Source organism: Martes martes (genome assembly GCF_963455335.1).
Source record: "Martes martes genome assembly, chromosome: 8".
NCBI lineage: Eukaryota > Metazoa > Chordata > Mammalia > Carnivora > Mustelidae > Martes > Martes martes.
The window spans coordinates 49,857,495-49,885,055 of record NC_137895.1 but is presented as its reverse complement, the minus strand read 5'-3'; the positions used below and the strand labels follow the sequence as shown (position 1 = coordinate 49,885,055).

Here is a 27,561-nt window from a genome sequence, read left to right as displayed (position 1 = left end):
TAATCCTATGATTTTAGATATTAAAAAGTAATATTGTAAGAAAATAGATTACAATCACTTCTCTTTTTTCCATATTCATGTATGTCCTCTCGAAAGGCTAGAATACAGTTGCACAGAGGTCAGTACCATTACCTTGGTTTGAATAACTCAACAGAACATCTCATTTTGGAAAGTATAAAAATATGTAACAAGGTGATTTACAACTTTAAGTTAAAGTACATAATAGATAGCTAGAGTTAAGAGTTAATCAACTTAAAGCTGAAAAGAGAGAAAAAAATTAGAAGTAAAGTAACATTTTAGGGCAGGATGGATATATTAGAAATTTATCACTGGATAGACTGCAAAACATCTCTTGCATCTGAGTAATAAATAAAATTTATTGATTCTCTGACTATTAGAGAAATAAAGCATGTAAAATTATCATTTATGCTAAGGACATAGAGTAAAGAACCAGAATTATTCTCTGTAGCAAGCACTAGGCTGATGGTTACTAGCACATACAGCCACTTTTATATCTCTTGCCCTTTTTAATCTATCTCCAAGGAAAGACAGTGGTTATTATTTGGTTTTCCCCATGTAAAATTTCTCATATAATGCAGTAAATCTTTAAAAGTTACATGAGAAGTACATTTTTCTTTCAGGATTTTCGTTCATAGTTAAGAATGCTTGGGGGTATATTTCATTTACCATGGACAACATTTCCAATTTAACTTGTTCCAGAGAACGTAACATTTGCAGCTAATTTCCAACATAACATTTAGAAATAGCTCAAAGTGAAAACCCATTATTGGTTTTTGCCCCGTTTAAAAGCCAAATGCAAATGAAAACCAAGGCAAGACTGTATTTTGCTTTTGGATCCTACATTTCGGTTGCTTTTCCAGAAAACTGGGTTTGGTGTAGGTGGCAAGCTTGCGATGTCATTGTTCGTTTAACACACAAATCAGGAAGGTCTCAAGGAGCAGAGGACCCATGTTAACATGTCAGGACCTTATTCTTATGGATCTGCCAGATGGGTGGCCATCTTCTCTAAATTACATATATTATATTAGCTTCATTTTTTGCTAAACAATATAATTCAAATACCAGCTTTCCTATTTCTATCAGCTTCTCATTATGGATAGCTTACATTATGTTTTGCCCAAACTGAACTGACTCTCTGATGTGGCTCATGCATCTCACTTGCAAATGGACAGATATTCACATATGTACTTTCCCATAAGAACTGATGACCAGTGGGTCTTTTTGAGTATTTCTAATGTTAAAAATTACTACACTAATTTTCAAAGAGACTTATAAAGTAATAAAATATTTACAAATTTAGATTGAAATACATTCATTCGTACTATTGCATAAAAAAACCATAGTTGGTATTAGTGACTTTTTTTAAACATAATTACCCTCTGACAAGATGCATAAAATGAGGAAATTCAAAATGATAGAATTAACCTTGGAGTTTGAGGCAATATGTAGTTTTATAACTGTTAGAGTTTAATGGAAAATGTCACTGAGGTGGAAAAATTTTGCAAACATATATTTTAGATGGGAAGTCTAAAAGGGAATCATTTTAAGATAACCTATCAAATTTGAGGAGTTGGGGATGATATAGATTAGAAGTTTGCCAAAAATATAAATAGCATAAAGAGTATACAAAGAGATTCGCAAGTATCTTCATATAGGATTCAACAAATACTTATTTCATGCCTACTAAAAATTTCAGATATTCAAGAGTCCTGAGTGGAAAGAAGGAAGCACCATGGGGTAGGGAATGCCCCTCTGTGAAGGCGACATGTGCTGAGATTCAAATAAGGACAAGGAGCCAGCCCTACCTCTGGGGAGGAGGGCTCCAGGCAAAGGCAAGAGCAGGCACACCAGTCTCAAGTGCACATTAAAAGTATATTTTCACAAGATGAAACCAGACAGGGAGATAAACCATAAGAGACTCTCAATCTCAGGAAACAAACTGAGGGTTGCTGGAGGGAGGGAGCTGGGAGGGATGGGGTATAGGTGATGGACACTGGGGAGGGTATGTGCTATGGTGAGTGCTGTGAATTGTGTAAGACTGATGATTCACAGACCTGTACCCCTGAGCAAATAATACATTATACGTTAATTTAAAAAAGTGTAATTTCAAAACCAAATGCTGAAAGAGTCAAACAAAAGTTCAGTTACAAATTAATGTATCCCTAGAGAGCATATATATTGGATACTGATAAAATATATGTATACACATGTACATGTATATACAGACATATATGTATACTAAATATATGTACATACATAGTTTTCTATAAAGAAAACTGAAAGTAAATTTCTTAAATGTTTTGAACATAAGCCAGCACAAGCTAGGAATAGCTGGCTAGTTCATATCCTGAAAACATTTGCTTACATTTGTCCTAATAAATCTGCCTTGTCCTTATATCTCTTAGCCTTTCTGCCAGTGTTTACTTTCTGTCCCCTTATCCTGTGAGCCGGGGAAGCTGAGAAAGCCTACTGTCTCAATTAAAAAGAGGTATAGTCAGTGTCACAAATCCACGTTTCACAGTTCTGGAAATGAGCACAGAATCCTGATGAGACAGTGCACTGCTTTCTTCTATGGAGGTGGCTCTGCAGGTGGCAAAAAGAAAGAGCACTGAGCTGGGACACCCAGGGACTTGGCATGGATGCGATTTTGCCAGGATTCATGCTCTTGTGCTCTCTGACCATCTCTGCCTGGTCCAAGTAATTCATTTGCATGGACATTAAGCTCCAAATGTCATTGCACACTGTGTCTTCCCATTTTCTAACCACAGGTGCTTATAGATCAGGCTCTTGCTCAACCTGCCACTGGCTGCTAAGCCATTATCTGTCCTATAGAGCCTTAGGAGAGCTGTCCTCCTTCCTTTGATAAAGGATACTTAGATGTTCTTTGTCATCACTCGGGACAACTCAACAACTGACGCTGTATTACTTTTCGTTTTCATCAGATGGTTTCTTTGTGGCGGGGAACAGTGTCTAATCTTAGGACTTTATACTTCTGTATTAGGAAGGCGACTGCAACCCAGAAATTTAAGCACAATCACCTAGTCCACCAAATCTTTTATCTTGGACTAACAGACTCCTAACTGGTTTTCCTGACTCTTCTTCAATCATCAGACCTGTATCTGCAGAACAAAATGAAACCATCAGTCCACCTGCTTATTCACTCATTGTTCAAGAAATATCCACAATATCTTTTGAATATCTTCCATGTGTCAAGCACATGTCTTAAAGTTTCAAAGTGACTGTGTCAGGACTCGCAGTAGTCAGAGAGGGATGAATCAGGTAGGTTACTGTAGGGAACAAGTGACGTTTTTGTCTGATTTAGCAGCTATTTCTTCCTTTATTAGCACCTCCTGATGGATATACAGACAGATGGACATAGATATACATATAGATACCTCTATCCACCTATCTACCCATCCATCCATGTGCTAATTCCAACATTTGTGCATTTAGGTCTAACTGTGCCCCGAAGGCTTAAAGCCAATGATGGAAACACTGACAAACCACAAAAGGAGTACTGAGTTGGAAACAACCAGCTTTGCCTGGAGCAGCTGGGGAAACACACACCCACCCAGCACCTGCCAATTCTTCACTATTCTTCAAATGTCACCTCTTCAGGGAACACTTTCTCTCCTTCTCCCCAGAAGGATGACTTCATTTTACTCTGCTCTTCATAGATTATGAGGTCACAGATGCCAGAGAGCATGGCTTGGTCATGTTTGTATCTCCCAGCGCTTATCATCGTGCCTGTTAGACTGGATACAGAGTATTCCTTCAACAGAAATGCCTCGAGTGCCTCTATGTCTCCAGCCCTAATTGGATGCAGGAGGTTCAGAGAGGAGCAAGGCTGGGCCTGCCCTTGAAGAATTCACCAGGATGGCTAATATGTACAGAGAACTGGCCTTCAGAAGGAAACCTGAATTAACTTGTTCCATTTCTCATTTTCCGCTTTTCTCCATGTCCTTTTCTGTCACCGTACTCTGGTTAACTCCCCGTCCGAGCCTAATACAAATGTTACCATGTCACTTTTCAGACAGCCTTGCCAGTTTCCTTGTTACATGTTCTCAAAATACCTTGTATTTCTCCTGTATATAAACGAGTCCTTCTCAACCAGGGGTGATTTGGTCCCCTTTCCTGAGGACATCTGGCAATAGCTGGAGACAGTTTTGATTGTTACTACTGGGAGGGGGGTTTGCTGTTGACATATAAAGGACAGGGATCCTTCTAAATGTCTCACAAAATACAGGACAATTCCCCACAACAAAGAATTATCTGGCCCCAAATGTCAAGAGCTTGAGAAACACTTACAATAAATCATCACAGTTTAGAACTATTGATCTACCTTTGTCATTCTTTTTCCCCATTAAATGTTAAGTTCCAAAAGGGGAGGAGCTAATTCTGCTTTGCATCATTATATTCCCAAAGACTTTCAAGTAGTAGGGACTCAACACACACTTGTTGAACACAGTCTTTAAAATATGTTAAATCTGCTCTCTGAAACAGAATACAGTATTCAAGCAACTTATCCTTTATTGCAAGTATGTATATTAGCATGCAACATTAAATTCTTTCTATTCATTTACCATTTCCTAGAAACAAAACTTGTTGGTTGCATGGCTGTATTTTGGTCTAAGTGAGGAGGCTCCTTTCCAAAATGAAAATATCACATATGGAACTATTTGTTTTAAATTATTAGAAATTCTTGGGAGATTGAAAAGATGCATGAAATGCATGGTTCTAGATGCAATAATGCTTCATAAAATTTGCAGTACACAGACAGAACTGACAAGTTTCAACGACACAACTGGCAGGAAGTCTAACGTGCATGATGCCCAGCATGTCACACAGCGATCAGAGTGGCATCACCAAAATAGCCCTGAAATAAATGATAACACAGATTTCTATACTTCAAAACTGCTCCCTAGGAACAATAAACTTGGATTCTACTGAGCTGTGTCTTCAATAAGTGGTAGTTCTAAACCCTCTAATTATAATCTCGAGTCAAAATATTTGCTTTAAATTTAACTCAAGTGAACATTCAAATGTGATTTTTATATAAAAGTCAATTTCTGGAAGAGCTATGAGGTAAAAACATTTGGAAAAGGACTCAGTTAATTATTAAACTGACTCAGAAACAATGTATTAATACACACTACTTTATAAAAATAAAAAGCAATTCGTTTATAAAGGACACTGTCTTTAAAAGCATGTTACAATTGCACACCGGACCTACTTTCATCCAGAGATGTTTACCTTCTCTTTGAGGCAGTGAACTATTTAAATATACACAGAACCTTCATTTGAAAGCATGCTAAACACTCATCTTTTATATTTCCCTGTTGACATTCTGTATGGAAAGAACACTTTAAGATCCCAGTTTTGAAGAATACAAACTTAAATTTGACTTTTAAAGATGGACATTTTTTCCCCCCTGAAAAATCTCGAGGCACTGTTAGTCACTCTGTCAAATATAGGTCACGGCTTTGGGGCTTTCAGGCACCTTTTCTGCTTTTGAGTTTGGCAACTACAATGCACAAGGACCTTTTTGCTAGGTTCTGAAGAAGATGTGGAAAATTCCAGAATCCTTATCTTCCAATACCAGCTCAGAGCCTCCCTGGATTTGTTTTCTTCTGCTCTCTGCCCTCAGGATATATGTTCAAGACTTTATTGTTCTATCACGGGACTACAAAGCCCATGAGGGCAGGGAGCAGAGAGTTTTTGAATGGGTCAGTAACATTTTACGAATCACAGAGCAGTATCTGCTTCTGCATCTCATCATCCTTTCAGTGCCGTAAAAGATGTTCCCCACTAGAGTAAAGTCACAATTGAAGGAGAAATGTCTATTCTTAGGATTTTATTGGGATTGCCTTATAGAGATGAAGGGCCAGAAAACATTCTGGCTAAATCAAATTTCTATATATGTTGGCTGCATTTATTACAATAATTGGGAATAGCACATGAGGAAAGTAAAATTTCCTATGACTCTAGTGATAGTAAGATAATTGGAAAAGCTATGATTTTCTTGGTCATGGACTTGATCCGAAAATCATTGGAGCTGGGCTATTTTTTATTCATTTTTTCCCCCACACAGTATCTTGTACATTGTAGGTGCTTAATAAGTATTTGTTCATTGGCTTTGTTTACTATTTGGATAAAAGGGATATTAAAAGTGCTATTCAAATAGAACATGAAAACTTATAAGAAAAATAAATACTACTTATATGCAACTTTTATTTTTATCACTATAACAGCAATGCTAAAGACCTTTGTAGTGTATCACTGTTTTCGTTGCCATCTTTCTCCATTTAGTAAGCATTAGGCAGAAGATTTTACTCTTTGTCTTAATATAATGCCAACCATTGTAGTCATCTGACTTTCTATGTAAAAAGGGAAAAGGGCAAATGAAACTATCCTTGTCATTATTATGGGAGACTGGTGACAAACTATAGAATGGTGGTCCCACCATGTGAGTCAGTGATACAGAAATTTCTATCTAAGCAGAAGATTGTCACAAACTCTCTTAAGGTGACAGAACTACAGCAAAAATGGAATGAACAGGTATTAACACTGAATATGGGCCAAGGGCTGGTCCCAAAATGCAAATACACAAATACAAATGTACATTATTTCTGGAATCCTAGAAACCCATACTGAATCCAAGGTTAAAACCATTGTTTAAGGGGTGCTTGGGGGGCTCAGTGGGTTAAGCCTCTGCCTTGAGCTCAGGTCATGATCTCAGGGTCCTGGGATCGAGCCCCACATCGGGCTCTCTGTTCAGCGGGGAGCCTGCTTCCCCCTTTCTCTCTGCCTGCCTCTCTGCCTACTTGTGATCTCTGTCTGTCAAATAAATAAAATATTTAAAAACAACAACAACAACAAAACCCATTGTTTAAGATAAATGTACATATTCCCGCTCTGAATCATTATGTATTGATCAAATGTAACACTCAGAGTCTACGGGAAGCCTATAATCCTTATGAATTGGTATCAATTCCACTTAACAAACAAGAAAGGAAAAGCTCATGGGGCGCCTGGGTGGCTCATAGGGTTAAGCCTCTGCCTTCGGCTCGGGTCATGATTCCAGGGTCCTGGGATCGAGCCCCGCATCAGGCTCTCTGCTCAGCAGGGAGCCTGCTTCCCCCACCTCTCTCTGCCTGCCTCTCTGCCTACTTGTGATCTCTCTCTCTGTGTCAAATAAATAAATAAAATCTTTAAAAAAAAAAGAAAGGAAAAGCTCAGGATGGGTAAGTAACTTGCTCAAGGGACAGTAAAGGGTAGGATAAGAAATCTGTTTGTATAGCAGATAGAAGCGTGTCTGTAATTAGTTTTTAAGTAAGCCCTATGCCCAACATGCAGCTTGAACTCATGACTCTGAGATCAAGAGTTGCACGCTCTACCAACTGAACCAGCCAGGCACCCGAGAATGTCTGCCATTTTTAAAGATGACCCTATATAAGTGAAGACTTCATCTCAAATCTCAAAAATTAAAAAAAAGGATAAGTGGAAAAAGAGGGCAATGGGTGTTTTGTAACTTTTGAATACCTAAAGATGACCACAGCTTTTGTCTTTAAATCAGTAAAGACACAGATTAAATTACCACTATCCCCATTTTACTGAAGAGTATTAATTACCCGAAGTTAAATAAGTTGCATAAATTTTCTTAGCTATAAGTGACAGCATTAAAATTTGAATGAGGAAGTTGGGTTCCAGAGGCCATGCCGTTGTCCTCTGTACTATGTGATGTCTGACCACACCCTTAAGCAGTCTCTGGCTTCATCCGTCTTTATTATCCTTTATCCTTTATATCCTATCCTGATCCTTTATTAGTCTTAAACCGAAGTTGCCAATGGCAGTCAAATCACATGTTGTAAGTGCACCTGAGAGTAGGATCTTGAAGGAACTCTGCACCTTCAAGTTCAAGAGATCAGAGTCCAGGTAACCCTCAGATAAATGGGAAGATTCATATGTATGAGATTCATAAGCTTTCATTCAGTTTTTCAAAGAGGTGTAAAATGGTTTATGTTTTCCTTCGAAAATGGTCCATCTCTGCATTTTTGCTTGGTGTTATATTTCATGAGGCAACAAAGGCTTCATGTCTTCCATTCCTGGTAATAAGTGATTAATCACAATCACCTGTCACACTTAATTGAGCATTCATTCCACGAAAAGATTTTCTACAAGCTCCAAAGTGAAATTTACATTTTAATGTCCACAGATAAAAAAGTATAGCAGTATGTGTTACTTTTTTTTCACTATGAAAACCATTTTCAAGAATTTAGACTGTTAAATAATCATTCCTTTTATGAGACTAGCTCCAAAGATACATATAAATTTTGAAGTCTATAGTATTATTTAACAATTTTAGTGCTTTAAGTTTTGCAGCCGATCATGGAAGACTTGCTCTTATAGCTTTCTCTGCAGAGTCGTCTTAATTATAGGGAAATCCCTTTACAAACGGTTCTCCATTTACAGTGCTTCAGCTGGAACCTCATATTGGTTTTATTGGAAATGATGAAAAATTACTCTGCCTGGGACACAGCGTTAACAATCAGGATTGGAAGTGAACTACACTCTTTTAGCTTTAGAAAAATTTAGACTTAGCATATTTCCTTTTAAACAGTTTTTCCCAAAGAGGTTTAATAAAGCAAAAACCTTTTAGAATTTCAGAACCCTAGTGAATTTTGCAAGGTGAAAGGATTCCTACAGGTTATCTGATTCGATCTGTACATTCAATTGACAAATAAATTTCACCCAATTTACAGAGTGAAAGAACCAGGACTAGAAGCCCTGGGTATGGGCTGCCATTGTGCCTTCTTCCTGTACTTTTCATATAGCTCACATGGGTGGGAGGGTTCTCTGGTCCTCATGACAGTGATTTCTTTCAGTCTTTCTTCATAGCATTTATGACAACCTGGCTTTTGTTGTATACTCATTTGGTTATTGTCTTTCTCCACGAGAGCAAAGAATCTGTGGCTTCTAAGGGTGTGTCACAAGATAGGACTCGATAAACACTTGATAAATTAAGTTTAAAATTTAATACTCAACATTCCCCCATCGTTTACATTTTATTTCCTAAAATATCCATGTTTGCTTTAACTAGAAGTTTAAAAATTAAATATCTTAATGTCCTCAAGGTAGAAGACTTCTTAAATAAGATAAGTCATAAAAGGAGAAAATAATAAATTCTGCTACATTAAAATTAGGGGTTTCTGATTCAACAAAAACCCACCATAAAGAATTGTAAATAAGAGTCACATATCAAGAGAAGAAAATTGTCACACATATAAGCAACAAAAGATTAGTGTCTGGAATACACAAATAAGTGCTAAAAATCAAAAAGGAAAATGAATCCAAATTATGCATTAGATTTAAAAATGATAAAAGATATAAATGTATATTTTAAAGAAAAGCAAACACAAGTGCTAATAATGGCCAATAATGACCAATAAAAATAAGATTGATACTCAACCTCTTTAGTAATCAGGGAAATAAAAATTAAAAACCACAGTGATATATACTCAAAAGAATTGAAAGCCAGGACTCAAGCAGTGCACCGATATTTGTGCACTTGTTTGTAAATCCATGTTCATTGCAGCATTATTCACGATAGCCAAAAGGTGACAGCAACCCAAGTATCCATCGACAAATGAGTGGATAAACAAAATGTGTTTTGTTTACAAATGGAATACTTACAATGGAATATTATTCAGACTTTAAAAGGAAGGAACTTCTGACAGATGCTATGACACGGATGAAAACTTAAAGGCATTTATGTCAGATGAAATAAGCCAAGCATGAAAAGACAAATACTGTATGGTTTCACTTATACAAGGTACAAAGAAGAGTCAAATTCATAGAAAGTGCAATGGTGGTTGCCAGGGGCTGGCAGGAAGTCAGGATAAAGAGGCACTGCTTAATGGGTGTGAAGTTTCATTTTGAGAAGATGAAAAAGTTCTGAGAATGGATTATGGTGATGGCTGCACAGCAATAAGAATGTACTTAATATCACTGAACTGTACACTTAAAATGGTTAGAATAATAAATTTTAGGTTATATATGGTTTACCACAATAGAAAAAGAAACCACAAGGAGATATAATTTATACCCACTTAGTTAACAAAACACAAAACAAAAACCCCCAAACTTCTGAAAATATCAAGTATTCATAACTACGATGGACTGAATTGTGTCCCCCCCAGATTCATACATTGAAGCTCTGACCCTTCCCCCACCCCATGATTGTATGGGAGACAAGGCCTTTCAGGAGCTGATTAAAATTAAATGAGGTCATAAGGGTGGCGTCCTGATCCTATCAAACTTACACCCTTGTCAAAAAGAAGAGATATCAGAGAACTTGTTCCCTCCCTCTCTCCTAGTAAGGACACCTCAGGAAGGCAGCCCTCTACAAGCCAGGAAAAGAGCTCTCACCAGAAACTGAACCCTGGTCTTGGACTTGACAGTCCCCAGAACAGTGAGAAGATAAATTTCTGTTGTTCGAGTCACCTAGTCTTTGGGATGGAAGCCCAAGCCGACTAAGTAATAGTGGAAAAGGGGAACTCGCGTGCTGCTGACAGGAGTATATGTGGGGATAATCTGGTCTAGCCAACGTGAAGGGGGACACACTCCTAACCCAGCAACCCCAGGGCACGGCGTGCACTCCGGAGAAACTTGAGCATATGTGCAACAGAGGATTAAGTACATGGGAGTTAACTGGGACAGCTTTTGTACTAGCAGAATCTGTAAACAGCCAGAATAGACACTGAGAGGACAACAGAAACTATCAAGGAAAATAGCTGAGTAATAAATTGAAAAACACAGGATGGTATTACTCCTGGAAAGATAAAGGAACAATGACATCCTTGAGGGGAGGACAGAGGGTTCACACGGTCATCAACATTCTGTATTTTAAGCTGGGTGGTAGGTATGTGGATGTCTTACTATTCCCGAAATCATGCCTATCCATTCTGCAGACTCTTATTTTATAGAATATTATTAACAATTAAATAAATGAGGGGTGCCTGGGTGGCTCAGTCAGTTGAGCATCAGACTTCAGCTCAGGTCATGATCTCGGGGTCCTGGATCAGGCCCCGTGTTGGGCTCCCCACTAAGCAGGGAGTCTGCTTGTCCCTCTCCTTCCACGCCTCTCCCTGCTTGGGCTCCCTTTCTCTCTCCCAAATAAATAAATAAATAAATAGAATATTTTTTAAAACCAATTAAATAAATGAAATTAATGACAATATTCAATACCAATGGCATATAGCTTAACTACATTTCATTCATATCAGTCCAAAATTTTGGATTATAATTTTATCTCTCTTCCCTTGTTACAAAAGATGATAAAGAGTTAAAGAAAGTAACTGTATTCGGTTTAAAGATCTCAACTTTTCATTTTCTCCACTAAGAAAGTGAGCATCCTGGGACCAAATTTTCCATTAAGACCACAGAATCCTCTACTGATCTCACAGCCCTCCTGGTCTTGCTTAGGCCTATCATACAACTTCCTGGTACAAGTGTCTATCATACGATAATGCAGGAGAGAGAGACATGGAAGGTCATAAATAAATAGCATATAAAACTTCAACTTTCAGGGCACAATTGGGACAGATAACAAAGCAAGCAAAATTCTGATTTAATAAATTACCTGCACTGTCTAAAAGAGTTGGCTATATAAATCACAATTTTACCAGAAGTGCTGCACAATCTACCAAATGCAGTGTGAACAGTAAAGAAAAATCTTCTGTATGTTGTCAACCAAGACTCCTCATCACATATACAAAGTCCAAGGGCCACTTCAAGATATGCCACAGGCTTATACACACAACCGTTAAAAGCAACTTCCCCCTTTGGGGTGAGAATGTTATTGTTCACACGAAAGCATACAGTGTTTTGTTTTTGTTTTTGTTATGGCTGGAGGTAGGAGTGAGGAGTTAGAGAGAATGAGAAGAATGAGCAAAGAGTTAAAAAAAAATGTTGAAACCATCAAGAAATGCTATATTTTACATGTTATCCCGCCAGGGTAAATAAATTATTCTGGGGGCACCAGAATGTGACACATAACTGTTTCAGGTGCATTCATATTTACCATTTGATTTAATCCTCAATATATCATCTTAGATAGGAATTACTTTTCCCATTTTATATACGAAGAGAGAGACACAAAGAGAGATTAAAGAATTTGCCCACGGAGACAGTGTGGGTAAGTAAAAGTGTTGGAAGTCAAACTTAGTTCTTACTCAAAGTACAGTACTGTGTCCACTATACTATTTCATTATGACTGCCTTAAAAATAATTTTTTTAAATGACAGCAAATAGGCAGAGGGAATTAAGAGGCACAAACTTCCAGTTTTAAGTCACAGGATGAAATGCACAGCACAGGGAATGTAGTCAAGAAGACTGTAAAACCATGTGTGGTGTCAGATGGCAAACGGACTCATCTCACTGTGTAATGTATAGAATTGTTAGATCATTACGTTGTGTACATAAAACTAATATAACATTGTGCACCAACTATAATGAAAAACAATCAGCAAAAAAAAAAAAAAAAAAAAAAGAGATAGCAAAAATAACAAGTCAAGAAGTAATCAGCCAGACTCTTCTCTCTCCTTTCAGACTCTTCTATCTTTTTGGTCATATTCCTGCTTATTAATTACTAAGAGGAATCATAGAAATAAAACATGGAACCAACTTTGTCAATTTTGGTCCTTCTTTAAAATTCAGATCATGATGTCCAAGAGGAGTCTTAGGATTTCTTTCTTCTTTTTTCTTTTTTGTCTCAGCCTTATATCCTGTAGTTTTATTTATGGCCCACGTAAAGTGTGTGTGGTGCAGTGTTGGCCCAGAGTGGGAACTCTGGAACGAGAGGGCCTGGGTATAAATCCAGAGGCAACACTTACAACTCTGTGCCCTTGGGCATCTTCTATAACCTCTCTGTGTCTCAGTATTGTTGAAAAATGAGGATTTCATCTCATGGTATGGTTTTGAGAGTCAAATAATATAATGCAGGTAAAGCATTTAATAGTTCCTGACAGATAACAAGAGCTTAATAAATGTAGGCATTACTATAGGCAGCAAATATACATGCACACATACTAATAAATGTTAGGTATTGGTATTATACTATACTAGTAGCACAGCTTATTACTAGTAAAGCAAACTTAGGTGCCGAGGTATGGGGGCAGGAACACAGAGGCAGAAAAGGATTAGGCAGAGGCTGAGTTTGGGGTGGGTTTTGAAGAGTGAGCACAAGTCAGATATGAAGAAGGTACGTGTACTGGGGAGCAGGGGTATTTCAGGATGAGGGAATGATGCTAGCGAAATCACAAAGCATGAGCTCGCACAGCATGCGGGGTGGGTAGGTGGGGTAGCACACCCGTGTTGGGGGACCAATCACAGTGAAGTAGTAGGAGTGGAGATCACATTGAGGGAGACCCCAGGGATTGGATAGTAAGTGGAAAATGACTCTTCCAGGCAGGTAGGCTGTGAAAGATTAAATGTTCTAGGAGTTAGAAAGAACCACAGAAAAGACTGATAAAAAATCCAGCATAAAACGTCCACTTGAACAGCAATCAAACTCTTATTTCATTTACAAAATTTGCATTTTCTAGTATGAAGATACTAGAGGTATTTCAGAGGTACAGGTGTAGAAAACACCTGCATCAAATATCCTCATTGCTATTTTTCTACTAAAAATTGCCACACATGAGAATGAGTGAAATCTGTTTTCTCAAGACACATATAAGGAGCTGGATGACTTTAGTACAAGCGCAATTATACTACCAGAATTAAAACTGAAGTTGAGACAAACTTGAAGGAGATAGAATTTAAAAAATATCTGTCTGTATCCATCCTGAACTGTGAGTAACCTCTTAGATGTATGATGTGCCTTTCCACACAGCCATGCCTGTCTCTAGAAAGTTCTCCTTCTTTTTCCTTTTGGTCTGCTATCTTCTACTTTGGCCTTCGAAATTTAACGGAAGGGTCATTTTCTCTGGGCACCTTTTCCAAGCCTCCAATCTGCTTTAAATACACATCCTTTTGCTCCCAGACCTCATGCATATTCCCATCTGAACAATTAAACTATATCACACTGTATTACAACTGTTGGTGTTACATTTATTTGCAAACTGTGAGGTCGGTAAAGGTAGGGACCATGGTTATTCAGAACAGAGTTTGTGCATGACTCTACACTCCTAATTACAAGCATGTTACTTAGCACACATGTGGCACTAAATAATTGCATGTTGTTCATTACTTCAACATCAGACAAGCACAGACTGAAAAATAAATTAATTACCCTTAGACTAACAGGATGACTTCCAAACAGGTTTCTTGTTTCTCTACCTGAAAAACTACAAATTGAAAACATGGCAAAATGCCCCAAAGGCATCCAAGGCAGTAGAGAAGTCTCAGATAATGTTTCTCGAAGTTGCTTTGGGCCATGGTATAAACATGAATTCTTTCTTTCTCAGGTGCACTGAAACTCTACTTCGGTTTCCAGATCAGTCCACCCCCAGACCAATAGTTATGATTTTTCATTATTGTGAAAGAAGAACAACTCTCTCATCCACAAAATAGGCTGTTAACAGCATTGCTGGATCATTTTCTCCACGTACAAGCATAAAAACAAAAAGGGGAGTATTCAAGGGATTAATGTTTCAAGGTAAAGCCATACAGCGTTTTGCCATAATCTTTCAAGAGAATCTCCTCTCTGGTTCTCCCAAAGCACACTTTCCATACCAAGAAAAATCACTTGAATTTCAAGGCAAAAACAGACAAAATAGTGCCTGGAAATATTTTGTAAAACCTCAGTGCAGGGAGAAGTTCCTTACAGAAAAAGAAGAGAAGAACATTACAGTGAGTTAGTGGAAAAAAAAATTCAATGCAAAGAGTGTCAATAACTTTTTGAGAGGCTCCTCCAAATTTGAGCTTGATGCCTAAGATATGCCAGAGGGGGCTACGTGTGGGAGCACACAGTGGGAAGACTCACATTTCCCTCTCATCTTAGATTAAATATAGCTTTATTAGACACATCGAGGTAGTCATTCTTGAGGGTTATTTGTCAGTCTAGCTCAGTTCCTTTAACCATGCCAGGCTCTGCGGAAACAGGAATAACGAGCCAGTGCTGGTGCCTCACGGAACTCACAAAAACAGACACAGGCAGCCACCTGTGGTGAGTGCGAAGCTCCATGCACGTGATAACACAACAGCTGCTGTAGGCTCTGCAAAAATGGTGTAGCATCTGGGTCTGAGCGATGAGCCTAAACGTCGTCCAATCAAGTGAAGAAGTATGGGCATGGGTCTCTGAGAAGTCGATCCAAAGAAATCATCAGTTGAGAATCTGGTGAAGTGAAAGGATCCCCAAAGGTGGTGACACTATGGGTCATCTCTTTCTCTTTGGGGATGTATCCTGTAAAGGTCTTGGTGTTATCAGCCCTGGCACTGTGTAGAACACGCTCATGTTGGTCCAGTGAGAAGGGGAAGTAAGTATCACCCCTCTGAGCGAGCAAATCATAAACTAGATTAATAATTTTTAAAAAGATGGAGAGGATGGCAATAGTTTCCATAACAATCATGCTGCCAATGGAATGAGTAGCCTAGAATGAGAACAAGAGTCATAGACATACACAACATGACCATATTGCTTCCTTCGCCACTTCCTTCTTCAATACGAATGGACTGTGTCCCTCAGTGCCAAGTTACAAGGGTAATTACAGTAGTAAATAAGACAGAGACTCAGGTGGCCCTGTCGGTCCAGTGGAGGACAAACTAGTGAGCAGATTCTTACAATGCAAGGTTATATGGCATCCTAGGGGATTTACAGGTGGGGAGGGAAGGCACAGTGGGAGCAACGAAATTGGACTTTGTGAGAAGAGGCAGGGAAGTGACATCTAAACTGAGACCACCAAGAAAAAAGGGGGGTGGGGAGGAGAGAACTCCAGACTGACGGACCAACATATAAAAAGTAGAGAGGCAACACGTACACTCCCTGGGCTGGAAGCAGCTCCAGACAGTCGGAACAAGGACCCCACTGGGAGGTGTGTGCACGTGCGCAGTAGCAACAGAGAAGAGAAACAGGCTAGGTTGGTAAGTAGGATCCAGATCACCACTAGCCCTGAGAACGTATTAGCGACTTTAAGCTTTCCGTTTAGTCTAGTGGGGGGGAGGGCGATTACAGAACCTGCAGCGCACAAATGACAGAAGTAGATCTGTGCTTCCTGAAGGTCCTTCTGCAGGGTGGGTGACAGGCCGGAGGGGACCACGCAGGGCCCAGGAGGGCAGTTAGAAATTTAATCTAAGTAATCCGAAGACCAACATTTGGAGATTGTTTAGAGCAATTTTAAAGCCCATTGGGAAGAATAAACGAACGAGAATAGACATGACTCCTAAGCTCTCCATCCTCTGTCCTAGCCAAGACATGAAATTCACTGTACAACTACTGTCATTAAAATAGAGTGATAATAGTGCAGAAATGGAGCAGACAGGTGGTTGGAACAAAGACTCAAGAAATATATGGGAATTTAGGTCATGACAAAATGGCAAGTGGAATTGTTTAAAAAACTAATTGAGCCTTAACTGTACCTAACAACAAAATAAATTCTAGAGGAAATAAAGATTTAAATGTACTAAACAGAAACAGGTAAAAACCAATGCTAGGTAGTTCACAAAAGGAGAAGAGTAAAGGCTCAGTAAACAGAGATCCCAATTTTTACCCAGCAGACTGGCAAGAATGTAAAAAGATAATATTCCTGGACAGTGAGATTATAGGAGAATAAGGGCACTCCCACTCCCTTGGAGAGAATATCAAATTGGTATGTCCTTTCTGGAAGACAGTTTAGTAATATAAATCAAACTCTTAAAAATGTGCATGTTGTTTGATCTAGAAACCTCATGCCTAGAAATTTATCCTAAGGAAATAACTGGACAGCTACCTAAACATGTATGTACAATGGAGGCAATTGCAACAATTTTTTAAATTTATTTTTTAATATTTTAAAAATTATGTTATGTTAGTCACCATATGGTACATCATTAGTTTTTGATGTAGTGTTCCAGGATTCATTGTTTGTGTATAACATCCAGTGCTCCATGCAATACGTGCCCTCCTTAACACCCATCATTGGGCTCACCCATCCCCCCATCTCCCCATCCCCCTAAAACCCTCAGTTTGATTCCTGGAGTCCATAGTCTTTCATGGTTCATCAACATTTTGAATAGATATTAGTGACAACTAAAATGTCCTGAAACAATGAAGTACTGTAGAACCATTTAATGTAAAGATATGGAATGATTTTAATGACATGAAAAATATTTGCAGCTTATTGATAAGTGAATAAACAAGATTATAGAACAGAATGGATAGTACAATTCTATCACACGTATTTGCACTGAAAAAAAAAAAGGGGGAAGTTTATATAGAACTGTTGACAGTTTTCTCCATTGAGATTAGAATTGATTTCTGTTTTCTCCTGTGTTTTCTGAAAATTTATTGCCAGAACTACTTTTATAATAAGAAAAAAAGCCCTCTATTTCCCTTTACAAAGACGTGTCAAGAATATTGTTGATGGCAGAGTTAACTCAAGAGGAGGCAGGAAAGAGCATGTGCCTGTGTCATATTCCAAGCCATTAACAAGGGCCTGCTGTCCAGTGTCTCCTTTAGATCCAAGGGAAAAACTGGACACAGGAAGACTTTCTACAACAAACCTTCAAAAAATGATATTTACCCCAAAGGTAGAGATGTCATGAAAAGAAGGGGCACCTGCACTCCAATGTTCACAGCAGGAATGTCCACAATAGTCAAACTGTGGAAGGAGCCAAGATGCCCTTCAACAGATGAAGGGATAAAGATGATGTGGTCCATATACACAATGGAATATTACTCAGACATCAGAAAGGATAAATAGCCAATTTTGCACCCACATGGATGGAACTAGAGGGAATTATGCTAAGTGACATAAGTCAAGCAGAGAAAGACAATTACCATATGGTTTCACTCATATGTGGCACATAAGCAATAGCATGCAGGACCATAGGGAAGGGAGGGAATTCCAAAGGGGGAGAAATCAGAGAGGGAGACGAACCATGAGAGACTCTGGACCCCGGGAAACAGAGTGTTTTAGAGAGCAGAGGATGGGGGGGGGGTAACAAGGTGAAGGGTATTGAGGAGGGCACGTGTTGTGATGGGCACTGGTTTTTATACTTAACTAATGAATCACTGAACACGACATCAAAAACTACTTATGTACTAAACAGTGGTTAACTGACATAATAATAATAAAAAAAGATGAAAATCCTTGTCAGAAAAGCCAACAGTCTTACTGACTAAATTACAATATATTTTACAGTTCGATCACATGGATAATCTAGACAGCTGAACCACACTTTCACACTCCCCATTATCATGCTTGCCTATTGATCAAACCAGGTCAAATATTTATAATTACAATTTATAATACAACTTGGGTTAAAGAATTATAGTTTTCAGGTGCCTGGGTGGCTCAGTTAAACGTCTGCCTTCAGCTCAGGTCATGATCTCAGAGACCTGGGATCGAGTCCCACATTAGGCTCCGTGCTCAGCGGGGAGTCTGCTTCTCCCTCTCCCTCTGCCCCACCCCCCCCCATTCCCTCTCTTGCTCTCTCTCTCTCTAACAAATAAATAAAAATACTTAAAAAAAAAAAAGAAACGTTTTCTCTAGTGTAGGGCATGCCACAGTTGCATGAATTCTCATGCCACTTTATGTTTTTTCACTTATGAAAAAATAAAAAGCTGTTTGATATACTCTAACTTTGCCTATCAAGCCTGGCACGTATTATTATGGTGAATGTTGTTTTCATAATAATTCAAAATCAATAACACTACATGCCACCTTACTTTTGTAATGTATGGCTTCCCATGTTTAGTGAAGAAACAGGCATTCTTATTATTAGTATCAATATTATTATTCCTACTTATACAGATAAGAGAAGTTACTATCAGAGGAGGTGATATCCCCAAGGTTTTCACGGTCAGTCACAAATGCAGATTCATACCTGGTTTTGCTTTCCTGGTGGTATTTTTTTTTTTTCTGCCTTCTACAAATAAGACTTTTTAAATGAGAAATACTGGAGTTGAATAATTTTATTTTTCTATAATCTACATAATACAGAATTTTAAAATTACAGAGCTCATAAATTTCAGTCTCCTGATCTTATTGAGAAAGAAACTGAAGCCTAGGGAGAGGAAATGACTTCTCATATCTCAGCTCATTAGCAGAATGGGAGCCAGACCTCAAGTCACTTATTTCCATTATAGTGTTCATTGTGCTACAGAGAGAAACAGGACCCTACTATAGTCATGACAATTTAAGAGCATTTCACTTACATTTAGTTCCCACAATAACCCTGTGAGGTGTTACTCCTGTTATTCCCATTTTGGAGAATTTAAGTGACTTTGTAACACCTTTAGTCATAGAGCACAAGGCTTTCTAGCTAAGGCCAGAACTTTTGCACTCCGAAATCAAGGCTCGGGTGTGTTTTCTATAACTAACTTTCAATTCGAAGGGAGCCATTGCTGAAAAGTTTTGGAAACTTAAAATTATATAGCAATCTTATAAAAAGATTCACAAAGTGTAAGATAATTATTTTCCAAGAAAAAAAAAATCTTTTCGATCATAGATCTTCTCAAAGCATAGGCTTTCTATAGATAATTGAAAACTGAACTCAGAGAATAATGAAAGCTTACCACTGTTTAGTTTAGCAAGAAATTCGAGAGGGTTCTGATCCAGGTTAACCTTTGTATCATTAATATCAGGTGGCTTACAGCTTAAATAGAAATCATCAATGTAAGCATCTAGGGCTTCGGAGGCAGAGAAATATGGCTTTTCTTTATACTGGATGGAACCATCAATATTAAAGGAGATGCTGTTGAAGACTAAAGTTGCTGGAAGAGAAGGCTCAGAAGTGCTAAAGTGATGTTTCTTAACTGATTTTGCCATGACTTTCTCAAACTGGGCTGCAATGTCCATTCATCTTTCAAAAAACTCTAAACACAGAAAAAGGTAGACACGATTTCAGTTAAATAGGGCTGGGTGAGATATAGAATCCTTGCTACTCTTTGCACCATGTGTATTTATTTTCTTACAAATGCAATTGCTTTTTTCTCCCCTTTTATGCTTTATGTATATTGAGCTCTCAAGCAATGTTCACTGATTAACAGTTTTACTGACATGGCCAGAAGTAGAAGTTGCACTTTAGAAACAAATTAGGGAACTAGAATATGAGCTTTTCCAGGTAAAGCATAACATAGAGGTTCTACTCTCCTTTGGTTTTAGTTTTACTGGATTGGATGAGCAATCGTGGAGTCCTGAGATATTTTTATTTGCTACAATAAAAAAGGACAAGCCTCCAGAATCATGTTGTAGTTTTTATTCCCTATGCCTGCTTCCACTCCATTAATGGGACAGGGGAAGCCATGTAAGAAGACAAGAAAACAGGAATAGAGGACCCTGGCACAAAAATGATGTCAGAGACTGGGAAGCAAGACGAAGTGTGTGCTGAAAGGAGGAGATTTAGTAGGGACATTGGGTCCTCTGATCTTCTGGTACTCTGGCCTTCATGCAAGAGTTCAGCTGCCATGAGCCTTTGTAGTCCCACCTTGCATCAACCTCTTCGTCTCCATAGCAACTATGAAAAACAGGTGCTATCAGTACTCTCATTTCCAAGATAAGAATATGATGGCACAAGGAGATGAAATAGCTTGTCTGAAGGTATAGAGCAAGGAATCAATAGCTAAGGTTAGACTCCAGTGGTTGGATCTGAGCTTGGACTTAACCATTGCACTAGACCACCAGCCCCACTGTCTCAGGTGTGCTAGAACTGCTGGTGTGACCTGTGATCTCTAAACGTCAGCCACAGGTAACATGCCAGAACTGTCTGCCAAGGTTGGGTGCCTGAGTTCCGTGGTGTCTCATTTCTCAAACGTTTAAGAGCATTCACTGGTACGTGCAAGGGGAAATGGCATTTATTTGATAACAACATATAAGTAATGCCAAAGAGAGAGTACTCACTTTTCAGTCCTTTGAAATTCAAATGGATATGTTGTATTTTCAGAATGTTACATTACATGACATCATAATGCCCCAAATTTCCATTTGTGGAATATTACTTTGTTTCCTCTAATGTAATGGAGTTATACCGAGGCCTCAGAACCTGAAGAAAACTATAGATCCTCTTCCCACAAAAATGCACAATGGCAGACACAAATACAAGGGGTTCTAAGATTCTGGAAGCTCATTCACAGTCCCCTTGCTGCTGAACCCCACAGGAAGACTTTCTGTCCAAAGGAAGTGATAGACACGGGAAGAAAGGAAGGGCGAGAAGGCTTACTAGGAAAAGAACAGTAAGGAGACTCCTTCACCAGGAACGAAACAAACTAACCTGGCACCATCTACTCTTGGAAATATGATGAGAAAATATCTTCTGTTATTTTAAAGGCTTAGCTCAAATGGCACTTTTCGTTTGTAAATCATAACCATGGTCATCTTCGTTGTCCTCCTCTAGATCTGTGAGTACGAACTGTTACTAAAACAGACGATGGGCTTTAGAACAAAGGAAGAAGTAGGTTAAATTCAGTTCTATCTTTCACTAGCTCTGTGCCTCTATCCCCTCCCCAATATGGGACTTCTTCCTTTTTAAATTCTGCTTAATAATACTTCACTCATAGAGTGGCTGCGTTTGATCTTCTGCTACTTTGTTCCAGAATGGTCACATCAGGGGTAAAATACTGAAATATTTTCAAAACAGCTGGTAAAAGCTGCTGCCCTTCAGACGTATCCGCCCCCCGACCCCCAACACATACCTCCTGTACCAGTGCCTTCTTGCTACCCCAGCCCTGACCCACCTGACCCAGAAGCCCTCAGACCTTCCCACAATCCAGCAAGATAAGGGATACTATCCGGCTCTCTAGGACTCTGTGCCAGCTCTGGCTGATGTCCCTTCTGTCTGGCCAGTGTCTGGCCATACAGATTATTAAATGTGTTGAATATCATCCCTGAGAAGATAATGGTATGCAGAACCTGTGAATGTTTTTCCTTTCCTCGTCCTTAGGTACTTTGCCTCACCCTATTCATATGAATCATATAGCTTGACCTACATGAGAGCTGGGTATGTGTCTTATTCCCTCTCTAAGTTCAAACAAAATAAGGAGTGCATGAGTATCCCAGGCTTTCCAGCCCATGGCAGTTGCTCGATACATGTGTGTCGAACTGAATCTCAATCAAGATGTTCCTTTTGCTATAAAGCATTCCAGAGTGATTTCTGCAGCCGTGACAATGGTCAGGAAGATCAAGTCCTTTGGGTTTATTAGTCGCTGCTGAGAGAAACAAAATGGGCAAATAGGATAACGTTACCAAGTCAAGGATTTAATGAGAGGAGGGCTCAATGCACAGAACAAGAAGCTGATGAGGGAGCTGGTGAGATTATCATCCATGGGGGCAATATTTTTGAGGTTCACTTACAGCAAATCTTTAGCATCAGACTGTCCTATGTGCATCTATAGCTCAAAGTCCTGTTTTAACTGGACTTTGAGCTATAGATAATGTAAAGGTGTTTTCTGTATCACCTAATTGCATGAATAACACTGTAAAGGAAACTTGATAATTACGTATTTCTAAAACAATATAGAGGGAAAAATCAATGTATGAACCATGTTGATAGTGCTGGTGAGTGAACGTTATTTATAAACTTAAGTATTTCTTTGGCTTCCATTTTATCATACACATGGTACTGTGCAAATTCATTCTCTTGGATTTTCACCTCTTTTTTTTTTTTTTTTTTACTTGTAGGGGATAAGCAAAGAAAGGAATGACTACTCTTCTAGTTTAAAAGCAAGATGACCATATGCAATAACTAAGAGAAGAAAAAAAATAATTTCTTTCTTTTTTTTTTAAGATTTTTTTTTTAATTTATTTGAAAGCAAGAGAGAGCATGAGAAGGGGGAGGGTCAGAGGGAGAAGCAGACCCCCCGCCAAGCAGGGAGCCCGGTGCGGGACTCGATCCCGGGACTCCAGGATCATGACCTGAGCCGAAGGCAGTCGCTCAACCAACGGAGCCACCCGGGCGCCCAATCAATAATTTCCTAACTAGAAATCAAATAAAATGCAGATTGTCTAGCTATTTCCCCTGGCAATTTCCTGTTTGAAGTTGGTCCACCTCTATTCTCTTTGATAGTATTTTAAAAAATGTATTCAATCTATAAAACCTCAGAGTACATCCATCTACCAGGAGTCAACAGATTCCTGAAGAACAGAGAAGATTTTAAGCAGGACTAGAGAAAATCATCAGCTCTGGCTTTCTTATTATTTCACATCACATCAGACTCAGTCAAGAAGTGTAGTCCCTTGATCCTGGGCAGGGAGAAAGGTTTAGAGATTTGCACAAAGTTCAGTTTCCTTCTCTCATTCCATTCAATTAAACACAAAATTATTGACTGCCAATGTGCAAGGAATCATGCTAAGTGCTGCACAGGGATACAGTGATGGACTAGACTTTACTTCCCTCACAAGAAGCTTATAGTCTAGTAGGAAAGATAAAAACAGCACATAAATAAGTGCTATCCAAGAACAGGCACACTAGTTAGTGCCATCGAGCACCCCCAAGGGTGGCTGGAACACAGAGAAGAGAGAAATTACCTCTGTTTGATGGAATTGGGGGAAGTTTCATTTTAGACAGAATATTTAAACTAGGACTTGCAAAAGAGGTAGGATTTAGAAACATGGAAATGGGGGAAAACACAATCCAGGAAGAAGGAACCACATAATCAAAGACAGTGAAATAAAGATACAAAGAGAGACACCTGCATGCATATCTAGATGGAGGACTAGATCTGATTTTCTTGGGTTGTCAGGTAGTGAGAGAAGAGGATGGAAATACAATCTTCTCTACTGGACAGCCGAAGTGGTGAGCTTCAGGGCCAGGTATGATATCTACCTTAAAGAAAAGGAAAACTGAGCCACAGAGAGCTTTGAGAGTGCTCTCAGGGAACAGATCTAGTGAGTAATAGATCTGAGACTTAGAACATCAAAGGTCATATTCTTTCCACCGCATCCCCAGGTCCACCATCTGCCTGTCTTCCCCCAAGAACAGCTGAGTAAAATAAGCACAGACTTTCCTAGCCATGCCTTCCCTCTGTACCTGGTGATTAACTCCAAATCCAAGTGAGAGTATCCCGCCCTACCTGTGCAGCAACCAGGAGTCTGTACCCCAGCTTAGATCATTGGTGGACTAATGCTTTTGAAAGTCTGTTTGGGGGCAGGGGTGGAGGGCTCAGCTCATGATCTTGGAATCCTGGGATCAAGCCCCACATCGGGCTCTCTGCTCAGTGGGGAGACTGCCTCCCCTTCTATCTCTGCCTGCCTGTCTGCCTACTGTGATCTCTCTCTCTCTCTCTCTCTCTCTCTCTCTGTTAAATAAGTAAATAAATCTTAAAAAAAAAAAAAAAAAGAAGAAAAGAAAGTCTACTTGGGTCATCTAGTCAATGGGATATGTTACTATCCAGAGCCCATAGATGCCAGCTATCTCAGGATGCTTAAGGGAGACAAGAAGCATCAGGGCAGAAATATTCCTTAATCTTACGGGTTTTGTCCAAGAAATGTAGTAATCAAATAAAACATGTTTTACTCAAGAGAGATTATCTTCTCTGTTGTCAGTCTGATTCTGATAAAGTTTTGAGCCTTCAAAGATCAAGCTATAGACACGCTATGCTTCAGAATTTGAAATTTAGTAGAATAAAGTCCCTGCAAAGTTTCTCGGTACAGAGGGCCTAATGGAAATACTTCGCACATTACATTAATCGCCAGACACTGTGACAATACCTTGTACCTGTAATACCTTCTTTGAAGGACAGCTTACACATATGGTCACTATTATTAACTATTCAGATTTTAAACCACAGGCTGATTCTTAATTACCGAGAAAGAATTAGAGAGGAAACCAGTGTCTGAAACACGTAGGACTTTACAGATCAAAAATGTTCTCTTTGAGGCTTGTTCACTAGTAATTTGGTACACGGTAGACAATGAGCAATAATGTAAACTGGTGTTACCCTCGTGTTTTGCAGTTTGGGGTAGCTAATATATTATTTTGTTTATTATGTACAACAGGTGGAGGTGCAGAGGGAGAGAGAGAGAGAGAGAATCTCAAGCAGATTCCCAGCTGAGCGTGGAGTCGCATGTGAGGCTCGTGACCATGAGATCGTGACCTGAGCCAAAATCAAGAGTCAGACCCTTAACTGACTGAGCCACCTAGGGTCCCTGGGGTATGCAATATTTTAGGTTAATAGCTTACTGCAGTGCTCTGTCACAGTCTTTTACAAACCCAAATAGCAACCCTTATAGACACATGTAAAAAATAAATACTTATAGTAAATGTAGAAAGGTAATACAGAGCAGAGTGTCAGCTGTCTGGCTCTGGTAGCACACTGATCAGTTTCACATCTAGCAGCATGACTTGGGGCAAACTACCCAACTCCTCTGTCCCTAAACTTCCTCATCTCTAAAATGGTAATAAGAAAACCAATTCAGGGGCATCTGGGTGGCTCAGTGGGTTAAGCCTCTGCCTTTGGCTCAGGTAATGATCCCAGGGTCCTGGCACTGAGCCCCGCATCGGGCTCTCTGCTCTGCAGGGAGCCTGCTTCCCCTCTCTCTCTGCCTGCCTCTCTGCCTACTGTGATCTTTGTCTGTCAAATAAATAAATAAAATCTTTAAAAATTTTAAAAAAATTTAAAAAAAAAGAACAAATTCACAGCCCTGATGTAAGGGGATGATATGGTTAACATGTAGAAAAATGCCTTAATATACATGGAAGGTGTTCAGTAAATGGAGGTTGCAGTTGTTATTATGATTGCTTAATATACATTAGTATATATCACCTACTTGTGATAGGACCTCTTGCTAGAATATTCATTTCCCATGGGGACACATATATTTTGTGATTTCAGGGGATTCTACCCTGCCCAGTCAAGCCGTGGTGTAGCAACTTTGGAATATTAAGCACCAAAATAAGAAACCTAGAATTCCATTCATTGTATCCATTAATCTCCTTAAATTCACATTCCATAGATAAAAGGATTATCCTAAAGCAGGATCGATATTTGATTCATTCCACATTCTAGAATCTTCTGTAGAGCCCAGGAAGCCTGAGGCTGGAGGAGAGGCATCAGCAAAATTTAAATTATTTCCTAAATCTTAAGCTTTAAGAGTTATTGTGTTCTGCTCTAGGGATCTGCTTTTCTCTCTATGTCATTTAGCATTTTTCCCCCAAAACATATTCAGTTTCTCTTTATTTCCAAATCAGAATACTCACAATTATTGTTCTTCTAGTGTAGATGTGAGCACTTCAGCAAAAATAGCTGCCAAAAGGCTTTAAAAGATTTTATTCACTTTAATATGCCGTGACTAATTGGGGAAAACAGCAAACAAGCACATTAGGATCATATCTGTAGGCCTGTAACCACTCACCGGCACATGGGCGACACGTTCAGTGGATTGTATTGGGTAATGAGGAAAAAATTCCTTTGCTTGGTGGAAATCTCTGTGAATATAATTGCAAGGAGGAGGAAAGGAGTTTTTACTCAGGGTTTCTAAACTAGAGAATATCATCCATCACCTCTGAATACATTGCTTTTATTATGGAAAAGATACTAGAATCAGGAAGGAAGCACAGGCACTCCGCATTTTGAATTTTCTCAGCAAAGGCGGTGGCTTCTGGAAATTATTGTGAGAAAAATTAAAACACTAGGAAGTAAAGGGGGTTCTGGGTAGTATGTTTAAGTTTAATGGAGGAGAAGTATTCTACTTTTTGGGAAAAATGAAAAAAAAATTTCTTAATACAAAATCAAACGAGGAAAAACAAATTCTTATTCCACTACTCCTATGTGTAGGCCCTACAGTGGGGGCTACGGAGAAAAACAAAGAACCATCAGAGATGCCTTTGCCTTCTTGGAGATTCTAAAACAGTGGGAGACAGAAGCATGATTTTGAAATTTAGCAACTGGCATGGAGCAATTTGTGTTAAGGTGACGAGTAGAGTCAAGAAGTGAAGCCTTTGCACAGGCGGTGCTGGGCAAAGTATCCCACTAGCAAGCTGATGCGCCATGTCCATATCTCTCCACATGCTTTTCTCTCGTTTGACCAAAGCTAATTTGACTAATGAGAAGTCTAGCCTTTCCTCTTAGAATCTGATGAAAGATTTCCACTTCTGGGACTCTTACTTGGGACTTTCTTTAGGGCCTATGTATGCCTCACAAATGGCAGAAAGGCATAGATGAGGATTATAAAACAGGCTACAAGCTTTTCATTTCTAGTTCATTTGATCTATGAAGTAGAAATGCCAGTTGCTTTACCTGAAAGATTTGAGATAGGAAGAATATCAAAAACAAAACAAAACTCTAACACTGAAATGTTTTAATTTGGTTGTTCTAGGATAAACTTTATTGTGCTCACAATTAATTGTGTCAGAGGAGTTGCGGTTGGTGAATGTATTATGGCTCTGCCACTCTTGGTATGAGCT

The 27,561-nt window shown here is 39.0% G+C and overlaps 1 protein-coding gene across 1 annotated transcript in view; it reads right to left on the bottom strand.

Annotated features, from left to right (window-relative positions):
* GRIP1 (glutamate receptor interacting protein 1) overlaps positions 1-20,021 on the bottom strand; it is a gene marked incomplete at its 5' end in the record, with an annotated part of 234,870 nt that extends 214,849 nt beyond the window's left edge. The window contains one exon of the mRNA XM_080810212.1: positions 19,739-20,021. Within this exon, the coding sequence (XP_080666338.1) occupies positions 19,739-20,021 (283 nt within the window). The remainder of the gene's footprint in view (positions 1-19,738) is intronic.
* Between the last annotated feature and the right edge of the window lie 7,540 nt (positions 20,022-27,561).